Source organism: Danio rerio, chromosome 7 (assembly GCF_049306965.1).
Source record: "Danio rerio strain Tuebingen ecotype United States chromosome 7, GRCz12tu, whole genome shotgun sequence".
NCBI classification, from domain to species: domain Eukaryota; kingdom Metazoa; phylum Chordata; class Actinopteri; order Cypriniformes; family Danionidae; genus Danio; species Danio rerio.
In genome coordinates this window covers 30,409,713-30,421,811 of record NC_133182.1, presented here as the reverse complement: position 1 = coordinate 30,421,811, position 12,099 = coordinate 30,409,713, and the positions used below count along the sequence as shown (strand labels likewise).

General features: G+C 35.4%; 1 protein-coding gene across 5 annotated transcripts in view; it reads left to right on the top strand.

Moving 5' to 3' along the window:
• The window catches only part of adam10a (ADAM metallopeptidase domain 10a), a 78,724-nt gene that overhangs the window by 42,113 nt on the left and 24,512 nt on the right, over nucleotides 1-12,099 (top strand). For all 5 annotated transcript variants that reach the window (XM_005168897.6, XM_073906889.1, XM_073906888.1 and 2 more), the window contains 1 exon segment: nucleotides 6,334-6,452. In XM_005168897.6, coding sequence (XP_005168954.2) covers nucleotides 6,334-6,452 — 119 coding nt within the window.

Here is a 12,099-nt window from a genome sequence, read left to right as displayed (position 1 = left end):
AAACAATAACATGCAAATGCACAATAAACGCAATCTTATGAGTAATGCAACCGTTTATATTATATTTTAGTACAGTGTTCAGTTTCACTTGTGAAAACCATTGATGAGCCTACATATTGTAAAAGACAATTGGAAGTTTACAGATCCTTTTGCTATGATCGTAAAACCTGTACTTTTGCCAGCAGCTAGCTCTCTGCAACTCTCACATGGTCACCTACTGAAGCTAAGCAGGGCTCCGTCTGATCTGATACCTGGATGGGAGACCACATGGGAAAGTTAGTTTGCTGCCGGAAGTGGTGTTAGCGAGACCAGCAAAGGGCGCTGAACCTGTAGTCTGTGTGGGTCCTTACGCCCCAGTATATTGATGGGGACTCTATACTGCCTTTTGGATGAGAAGTTAAACTGAGATCCTGACTCACTGTGGTAGTTAAAATCCCAGAATGTCATTCGAAAAAGAGTAGGGGTTTAACCTCGGCATCCTGGCCAAATTTGCCCACTGGCCTCTGTCCATCATGGCCTCCTAACCATCCCTATATCATAATTGGCTTAATAACTCTGTCTCCTCTCCACCAATCAGCTGATGTGTGGTGTGTGTGGTCTGGCACAATATGGCTGCCGTTGCATCATTTAGGTGGATGCTGCACACTGGCTGTGGATAAGGAGATACCCCCCCCCCCCCCCAATGTGTAAATCTCTTTGAGTGTGCAGAAAAGCGCTATATAAATGTATAGAAGGTATTATTATTATTATTATTATTATTATTATTAATAATACATTTTTATTTTCTTATTCTCTGTGCCCTGTAGTTGATAATTTATCATCCTCTATAATTTTGAAATAAAACCAAAACAGGAAACCATTTTAAATTGCCCATTGGACAGTTAGCATATAACTTTTATCAAACAGTTATATTCATTTTAACAGCTTTGTCTCACAACTTGCGCAAACACATGAGGTGGAGATTTAGAAATCATCACTTTTTAAATTATAATTATTTTCAAAGTGCATCTATTGGATGAATTGGATGCCATCAACATGTTTAGCTATGTTGTTTTACCCATGACTCATTTGACTGAGGGAAACGTAAATGGTGCAAGTGCGTGGTGGTGGTGGTGAAGTTTTTGGGTGGGGTTTAATGAGCTGGTGGGTGTTTTTACATCATCACAAACTGACTGATATTTCTGAAGACCAGTTTTTATTATTTTAAATTCACAGGTGTTGATTCAGAAAGACTAAATAGTCAAGGTTTGAGTGCAATGTGAAATTAACCTTGTGTGTTTTTGTTAATAGCCACATAAATGAATACTACTGTAATTCTTTAATTTGTGAAATCTTTTTTTTTTTAAATGTCTGACTCATTTATTGAATCATACTTTAAGTGGGCAAAATCTCCCTTAAGTTCATGTAAAAAGTTATCTGATTTAGACGCTGATGATGAGCTGTAAAAACTTTGACGCAAGATCGACTTCGTATGTTACTTCTGGCTGTCTAAAAGAATGGCACATTTCAACAGACTTCACAAGAAAGAACATGTAAAAATGCTCATCATTCCTCAAAACAATGTTACGGTGTGTCGCTGCCACATGATAGGTAGATGCTTTACCTGTCAGCGCTCGTTCTGAGGTATTCATGTGTGTTTTGTGTTAATGCACGTGTTGGTAACACTCTTTGAGTGATATGAATATGTATGTTCCGTTGTACTCCTAATAGACCCTTTTCACATTTCCAGGTTTCTCAGTAGCGGAAGTCGTCATAGCTGGATAAACTCACAGCGCAGTGAATGGGAGAATACAAAAATACTTTTTTTACAATCCTATTTACTGAACTAATAAAAGAAAAACTTCATGATGGTGTTATCAAGACTTTCAGAAAAGGAAAGTAACTGTGTAAGACTGATGACGGCAACCAGAGGAGAGAATAAGGTCAAATTTACTCTCAGCCCCATAGACACTGCATTAGAAATGCCTCACAGAAGTGGTTATTTGTTGTTGTTTTTTTTTCTTTTTTTTATTCTTCTTTTTTTGTAATTTGACGCAAAGATTATATAATACATATAAAGATAATTATAAATGTTCATACTTTTTAAAATCTAAATATTTAAAACTTTCAAGGATTTAACACTATGATGACCGTTAAATGCGTCATAACAGGCATGTAAAAGGGTCCATGGTTGTGTGTAGTATCTGTTTGGATGTAACACAAATAACCTGTTATAAAGGATTTACCTCTAAGAATGTCTCAATATTTACTTAAGTGTTGTCAACATACTGGAATTCAGTACCAATCGATACTAATATTTTAAAAACTTCCATAATACTCCACATAGTACATTTTTGCACTTTTTTTTAAAGAATGAGATGTTTGATCATTTAATTTTTTTCTTTTATTTGCCATGGAAGAATTATTTTAAACAAGTTTGAATCTATTCTAGTCATATTTATAGCAATACCGGTCTTTTCATGAGTAGCGATATTATGTTAAATTTTACACATCGCTGACACTTGCACGGCGGACAGCATCTGTCGATTAAATGAAGGATTAAACAGAACCTCTCATGCTAGATGTGGCAAACAGTTACCTGAAAATTCCATCCCACAGACTTTTCCTAGCGGACTTGAAGCCAATGGAAGTCTTTTATCCTCTCTTCGAAAAGTGTAGAAGGTGGATTAACATTCAGCACATGATCACTACTAAGATGTGTCATTATTTGTAACTTTAGATGGTCTCTAAAACAAAATCTGTCAGTGATATTTTCATTCTCATCTTCAGCGCTTTACAATTTTTTGTGGTAGTAGCTCTCTCTGTCATCCCAAGCCAGAAGGCATTTACTGAGTGATTGACAGCTGATATTAACCAATCCATTCACGTTCATTTCTAGAGCAGTGGGCCAATAAGATGAGCGCGAAGGCGAGGCAAACATTACAAACTTGGCTTTGTTTGCTGCAGCAAGTTGATTTGACAACAGTTTTAAACCATTCCTGAGCACTGCGTTTCAAGTGCACGGATGCATTCTGCGTGAATGTCTCCCGAATCCGTACATGTGGTGAACATTTTGCAGTAAAAACTGGTCGCACACAACAATTTTATGCACTCGCACAAGTGCTCCCAAATATATTTTGAGGTCGCATAGATAAAATATGGCCCAAAATGGTTGCAATATCGAGCTCTGCTACAGCAGGAAAGATATACAAAGATGCTGTTTTAAATTGTACAGAATTCTGCATTTTTGAACCAAATGAGACAGCAGAGGTCAATAATTTATTTGAAATGTTTCTCAAAATAAAATATACTGTGTTTAAAGGGGAAAAAAGTTTTAGTTTTTTACTCAGACATTTAAAAGGAATATATTTTAGAGCAGTAATTATAATACTGTGAAATTGTGATATTTTTATCCAAGTTATCATACCGTCAGAATCTTATCATGCCTAGTCAGTTATTACAAAAAATTACAGAGCTTTTTTTGACTAAGCTTTTCTTTATGATTGAAAATGTGTTTGGGGTTTTAATTAGCTATTTTCAAACACAGTCTTTGCAAACTTTATGTTGTCTATTGGTTGTTAAATTAGTACCTGTGAAGCATAATCTCATAAATACTCTTTGCTTTGTAAAAATTCTGTAAATTTTTATCCACTGGCCATATATAAATAGTAGAAGTCTATAATTAGATGTGCATACCTCTACACAATTAGTAGATTTCTTCTGTCCTCATTCAGATGTTAAGCAAACACGTCCATGTGCGTGTGCGTGTAAAGAGGAGTTTTAATTAGAGAGTCGTGAAAATGGCCTGACCTGCTCCACCTGTCCATTTCCCCTCCGGGACTCTCTGTCCTTTAGTTTCCTCTTTTATTTCCTCCTACTGTCGCCCCCACCATCTCTCAAAGTTAGTTAACTCCTTCTGTTCTTTAGTTTTCTCATTCATCTCCTCTTCATGTCTCTTACTCTTTTCTTTTCTGTTTACATTGTTGTTCTCCCTGTCTTTATGACAGACTCAAACCTGCACAAAGGTGGAACCCATGCAGGGTGCAGCACATGCCTGTTATCTTGCATGGCTATAGGCATGTGACCCCGCCCCTTTCCCTTTAATGCTTCCTGTTTCTCTTCGGAATAATTTTTATAAATTTCAGCTTTGTGTGTTATTGGGTCGATATACTTCTGTTGTTTTGCACATTACAGTAATGTCTTATCACTACTAACATTATTGTATTCTCCTTTGGTGAGGCACATGTTGACACACAGCTATTGTCTGGCTCCTTTAGTCCCTAATGAATTAGAGACAACACACATACACACAGACTCAGCCACACAACTGAAGCATGGGTGACACCTGATCCCATTTATCCTGAGGGAATCCATGATCTCAGTAATGGTGAACAGGGTGGTCAAGGCTGTTTCAGCAGAGCAATACTTTTTTTTTCTCTCTCTTGCTCGCTCTCTGCTGTCAACAAAACAAATGACTAATGTTATTTGCACACAAATTACACCGCACAAAACTCAGTAGACTTGTAATATCGTATGCATTTCCCATCCCCTTTCTGCTTGTTTATTAAAAATAAGTTGACCAATAAATCATAAAGGCAGACATTTATTTGGATGTCTTTAGTTTGCTTTTGTTTAACAGTTCTGTTTGAAAGTGTTTGACTTATTGAGACCATATTTACTCTTCTTTGACTTGTTCCAAGTGTGTATTTTTTCAGAATTCTGTTATTAAGAAAAAAGGAGGCTATGCTTGGCTTTGTATTGCAAAAATGTGGATTTGATAGTTACGTAGTTGCTGGTTTATGTGGACTGTAATCCATTCCAAAGAAAAATCTGCACAGAAAATATGCTCTCTTTGCCTGATGGTAAGGTTAAGTCCCATTTGCTTTTTAAACTTCACAGCAAAATCCAGTCATAGGGATAGGAATTTGTAGTCTCAATGTGATCGTGAAACATGGGAATTCTGTGGGACCAACAGAAAGCAGGTTGGTTTGAAGGTGACTTTTGTGTGATCATACTTTTCTGCAATTATCACAACAAATAGTAAATCTTGCTCCACTGTGTTAAATTTCTTTGCTGGGGTTTTGGGATAATCTCCAAAATATGCACTGATTTGAACAAGGTTGGAGTTTTCGCAATATCAACGTCCACATCCACACTTGTCAACTTTCAAGACTGCAAAACTGTGTAGAATTTGCACCTTTTATGGTAGCCTATTGCATGTTTTCTAATGCTTCAGTTTAAACGCACATCTGAATCGGTTTATTACTGTTCCAGTTAATATGATTTGGTAGCTACAACAATTGCAACAATCTCTTTAAAAGAAAGACTCACAAAGTGAAATTTTGAATTACTTTGGATTGTTAACTGAGAAGACTGGGGGAAAAAATAGATGAAAAACCCAAAATAGCAACAGGAAACATGGAAAAAAAAGTTGCGCTTCATATAGTTTAATTTAGTCGGTAAATGCTCTTTTGTAACAAATTTCATTCAGTATAATTTGTATCTTTATTTTAACGTATTTTTTGTTAGTTAGTTATCTACAAAATAAACAAAGTATGAATAAATTTTATGTGAAATGAGGTGCAAAAAATGCTGTTTTGCCTTAAGAGAATTGTGAATTACATTTCAAGTAGGCTTATTATTAACATAAAATATAGCATTTCTGACAATTCTCTTTATAATTTGAGTTAGGAATTGCAGCATTCAAATACTACTTGGTATCGTAATACTTTAGCTGACCTAATTAATGGTATCGCGACAACGCTATTTTGCAGTAAACACAATAGTCCCTGCTGTTCAAATAGCATATTGCAATTAGTTTAACATTCCAATCAATTTGATTTATCACACAATTTTCAATAGGCTCACAGTTAATTGTTACATGCCTAGACCTCACCTTTACCCAGTGATTTATTTCTTTTTTCATTAGGACACCGTGTGTCAGTGTGTCAGTTTTTATTAGTGTGTCAAGCTTATAATGTAAAATGAATCATCCTGAACCAGTCATTCACCAGCACCTGGTATTTTCTGGAGAATCCTAATGACCTTACAGGCTGTTTGGAAATATAATAATCTGAAGGGAAGATTTAATTTGATAATAAATGCCAGAAAATAAGGGAAAAAATCTTTTTGGCAGTGAGAAATGCTGGTTGGCAGATTTCCATTATTTTCTCCCTTATCTCATAGTTCCAGTAATGCTCTGCATCATAACTCTTGGCTTAGACTATTAGTATTTTGGTGTGTTGCACAGCATCTTAAATATTGTGTCTTGTGTTTACCTCTGCTGGGACACATTGCATACATTCACAGGCAACTTCACAGTCCATTAATCTTGTTTTCTTTCTCTTCCATCAGGCATTTTAACCTTCGGATGAAGCGGGACACCTCTCTGTTCACTCATAATCTGAAGGTGGAAGTTTCAGGTGTAGAGGTCCCCTATGACACCTCTCACATTTACACTGGAGAAATATACGGTAGGCTTGGGACATTTGCAGCACACACACACACACACACACACACACACACACACACTTTTGTATTTGTACACTGTTATAAATGAGATAAATGGAATTTTTCATGTGTGGAAGAGGGCAATTAAGAAATGGCAGATATACAGTAGTGAGGTAGTCTTTTAAAAACAATGCCTTTTTAATGGGTTTATGATATAATTATATGATCCAGAGAAATTCTTCAAATGTATTCAGAAAAATAGCCATATAAATTATTCTCTGTGTTTATTGGGGACATCTGATACTGTTTTGTCGTGGCTAATGCAGTTACAAAGGTGCCTCTGTAGTGTATTAGAAATATTTTGCTGTCATAAAGTAACAAAACAGTTTTATGTTGTTTAAAACAGAAAATCTATTATGATTTCTGACATTGAATTTTTGAGATCGCTACAAATGCTTGAGTTTTGGAGAAAAAATTATTTTGGGATATTGTGGGATATTGTTTAAATGAAACCACTTTTCAGTTTTTTGAATTATTGTGAGAATATACACATTGACTGAAAATGCTTACAAGTATATAAAGATTCTCCTCATTTTACTCATGCATAAAAAATAAAGACAATATTTCCTTGTGTGATTATAGAGTATGATTAATTACGTAATATATATGACCAATTCCATGAAAATGTCAACCTTGCCATGAAAACAAGAAAAATAAAACCTTTTCTAGGTTTTTTGTGTAAGCAAGTATTTTACAGTACTTTTAAAAATACTCAAATATCTCTGTCAATGTTAAAACTATTACATTTGATTTACCAAAATCACACAAGTGGCAATTTCACATCTGTCACATCCAATATATATACAGATTTTTCAATATAATGTTAGCATATACTTTCTCTGTGAATTTATATTTTGGGTTTTTACTGCAAATGTCACATCCATAACGCTGGAATTGCTCCTATATTATTGGTCTACTTGCATATTACAGAGTCTAAGTATACATCTATATATTTCTTTTATTATATTTTAAAGTATAGTTAATTCCTGTGATAGCTTCACAGTGTCACACATTTTAAATATGTAGATTTATTTATTTTGGCTAAATAACATTTGCGAATGGTTTAAATATTAAAGAAAACAGATTATTTTCTGTTAATGAAAACAACAGTTTAATGTTTTTTATAGAAATATTTTTCAAGATTCTGTAAAAATAGTTCAAGCAAACGTTGTTTTTAAAATATGTTATAAGATTATGATTTTCTTTAGTTGCTTAGATCAAAATAGTATCTCCTTGATAATTAATTTGAGTAAATTGACTTTTAAGTTAATGACTTTAACTTTATAAAACATGAACAATGTCAACAAAAAGAAGGTGTTTCCTGTTGTAGAGCTGAACTTTTCCTATTCATTTCTCAAATACGTAGGCTACTACAAACTATAATTCTGCTTAATTCCTCTAATACAATTCTGTATTTGAAATCATTCATTCATTTATTTTATTTTCTGCATAGTCCCTTTATTAATTTGAGGTCGCAGCTGAATGAACCGCCAACTTATCCAATTTTAGCTTACCCAATTCTCCTATAGCGCATGCCTTTTTAGACTAGTGGGGGAAACCAGAGCGCCCAGAGAAAACCCACACGAAGAGAACACAGGGAGCGAACACAGGGAGACCATGCAAACTCCACACAGAAATGCCAACTGACCCAGCTGAGGCTCGAACCAGCAACCTTTTTCATGTGAGGCAAAAGTTCTACCCACTGTGCCACCGCGTCACCCACTATATTTAAAATAGTTTTTTTAAAAAACTAAACTGTGCTAGTGCATGTTTTAAATAATCTACTGTCCGTTTATTTTAACGCAGTCACTGCACACTGAATTTTGAGCATTTTCTTTGCAGTCAGTTTTCAGACCTCATGTTTGGCGTAAGTGAATGTGTCTTGCTCATTTATTCTTTGTTATAATATGATCATTTCTGAGGCTTCTAAGTTGACACTATAACCTCATTTAAGTGGATTCCTTCAGAACTTCTGCATCATCACCTTGTTCTCATTATTTACTGGACTTTGAAGCTGACGAGACATTGAGTCTGATTAATCATGGCTACAGCTTGCCACACACACACATTAGTGAAGTATGAGCAATTACCAATTTACTTTGTGATGAACAGAATGCTGCTGGAGTATGAAAACAACTTTTTTCCCCCTCATCCGATCAGGGATCCTCATCTCATTTACTCTGAGCATCTTCCCTGACCTGAGTACAGACACATCCTTTCAGTTTTGCTGTGAATAGATCTGTGCAATTTCCTGCTAACCACAGGATGTTTCATGAAAAGTGAAATTGTCAGGAGATTATGATGTTCGTGTGATCTCTTAATATGGCTGAGTGGAGATTTTTAACCCTGGGCAAGTGAATATATGGTAAAGGATTGATCTGTTGCTGCAGAATTGAATCGTAATAGAGTGAAAGTTTATCATCTGCATGTGTATTTAGGGTCTGTGACCGTGTGAGCATTTGAAAAGAGTTTAAAACATTTTAGTATAGTGCATAAAGGAGTTTCATAAAAATTAGCTTTATTAAATTATATCATGGGTCTTTAACTCGATTCCCGAAGGGCTTTATTTTATTTGTATATTGCTTTTACAATGTCGATTGTGTCGAAGCAGCTTCACATAGAAGTTAATAGTGAATTGAAACTGTGTCAGTCCAGTTTTAGTGTTAGTTCAGTTCAGTGTGCTTTAATATTCACTGTTTAGAGTTCAAACACTGAAAAGCAAATATATCGATACGCAGCTCCACAAGTCCCGAACCAAGCAAGCCAGTGGGAACAGTGGCGAGGAAAAAACTTTACCAATTGGCAAATGTGAAGTATTAAAAAACCTTGCGAGAAACCAGGCTCAGTTGGGCATGACCATTTCTCCTATGGCCAAACGTCTTGTGCAGAGCTGCAGTTCAGGCGACGGAGGCTGGAGCTCACCGACAGTGTAGTGTCCCCTTCACTTTTACTGGGGCATAAGAACTCATACAGACCACAGGTTGAGTGCCCACTGCTGGCCTCTAAAACAGCAACCTGGTTTTCCCATGTAGTCTCCCATCTAGGTAGTGACTAGACTCAGCCCTGCTCAGCTTCAGTGAGTAACCAGTCTTGGGCTGCAGGGTGATATTGCCGTGGCAGCATATATTACAGTATAGTATAACTATCAGAAATGCTGCATAACTGTGTGCACAACATTGAAATTCTTTCAATTTCTTTGACTCCTTTATACAATTTGAATGCTCTTCATGAGTTCTCAGCTGATACCATGTTGTACTGTACACACAATGGATGTATTTAGTCTAACACAAAGCATTGTTTTGGAATAAATAAAAGTCTTTAGGTTCAGTGCACTGAGCGAACCCAAAGATTTTCCCACATCTTGGGAAAAGGCCAGATTTTCAGACTTTCAGACTTTTCATTGCCATTTTAAGAACAAAACTTGATTTTTTGCATTAGCATTTAGGTTAAGGCCTTTTTGTCAGCACCAGTGAAAATGAGTCTAATTTAAAATGTATTGTTCACGGAAAATACCAAAAGGCAGGAAGCAATCTTGAAGATATTAACAACCGTACTGTGTTTTTAAGAGGAGGTATGTAGAAATTGATTTGTACAAATAAGTCATATATCTTGAAGATTTAAAAAAAACTCAGACTGTTAGCTACAGATTGAAAAACATTAGTTTGTATTATTTGTTTATTTATTTATACATGCACTCTTTATTCTGCAACCTTTATTCCACAAGGACACAGACACAAAAATTGTATGTATATATATATATATATATATATATATATATATATATATATATATATATATATATATATTATTTTTACTGTTACAAAAAAGGCTGCAGTCTGGCGCAGTGGGTAGCACATTCACCTCACAGCAAGAAGTTTGCTGGTTCGAGCCTCGGCTGGGTCAGTTGACGTTACTGTGTGGAGTTTGTATGTTCTTTCCGTGTTTGCGTGCGTTTCCTCCGGGTGCTCTGGTTTCCCTCACAAGTCCAAAAACGTGGTATAGGTGAATTGGAAAGGCTAAATTATCCGTAATGAATGAGAGTGTATATGGATGTTTCCCAGTGATGGGTTGCAGCTGGAAGAACATGCACTGCATAAAACATATGCTAGATAAGTTGTTGGTTCATTTTGTTGTGGCGACCCCAGATTAATAAAGGGACTAAGCCGAAAAAAAATGAATTAATTAATTAAAGAATGTTACTCTTTTTTATTTTTTTATTTTTATTTTTATTTTTATTTTTTTTATAAAAGCTAAACTTTTGAAATGGTCAAACTTTAACTTTGTCTAAAACTGCCTGTACATCTCATTTCCATTTTCTCTACCATTCTAACTTACTTTTTTTAAAAGCCCTCAAGCTCAAAGTTCATATTTCACTCCCTTTTCTCAACCTTCTCCCTTCTCTCTCTCCCTTTGTTATCCATTCGCGCAGTCTTATAGAAGTCTGTTCTCTCTATAGGATAAACATCACTCATGTGCTTAATCCTATAACCTCTAATATTCACAGAGGAGTTTAAAGTCGGCCTTGATAGTGCAAATGCTCTGTGGAATGGCAGTGACATTGACATTAACAGTCATTCTCTCACTAGCATTTCCCACTTTTAAGCTTTCTTTATTATTCTGAAGATTAAGGTACATTAAGACATTAGGCTTGTCTTTCTCATTAGCCGCTTCAGAAATGAAGTCTGTTTATTAAGACTGACTTTATAGGAGATTAAACATTTAAGAAGTATGTTATGCCAATATCCATCTTGGCTGTTGCTTGTTTTAGGTTCTGGAGTGTCATCATCTGCTTTCCTATTGTTTTATCTGGTCAGGGAGGGATGAGGAGAGTGGTTTGATATTACACAGGATGATGGAGTGATGCTGTTTCTTTTATTATCTTCTTTTTTTTTTAGTTGAGGATGATAGAGAGTTTGACTACTTTCAGAGCTTGTTCCTTTCTGAAAAGGATTGCAAGTTGTTCCTCTGTGCCTGAGGGTGCTTTCACACTTGTAGATTGTTTTGTTCTGAAACAGGGACTAAAATTGTTACAATGTCTATTTTTTGTTCTTGGTGCAGTTTGCTTTCACATGGCAAAGTTTTTAAATGGACCAAAATAGTTCAAACAAGTCACATGCGAGTAAACTCTACTCACATTGGTTAAAATTTCAGGATTTATTTTTGAGTCCCATGGATTCCGCTCAGTTGTCACATCATTGTTTTTATTCATGATAAGCAATAAGACATTATAAGTGAAAATGTGCACTTTAATTTTGTCACCCACAGTCATTCTCACCAAACAGAAATCATAGAGCTAAGATTTTATCGTGCATTTAATTTTTCATACATTAGCCTCATTTCAGTTGTCAGGTTTTGTAAAATCTTTTGAATCAATTGATCGATTAAAAACGTTGGCTGAATTATGAATTATAGTCTTAAAAATATAGAGAAATAACAAATGGACTGTGACTGCAGTGTGATCAAGCAGATCAATGTTGATCTTTCCTTCGGAGTGTCAACAATAGGCCTAATACAAAATATTATGAGTAAATAATGGAAAAAAATATCAGATCATATTTTCGGTCAATTTTCCTAACAAATAAACAGCACTCCATAGTAGTTCAGCATGCT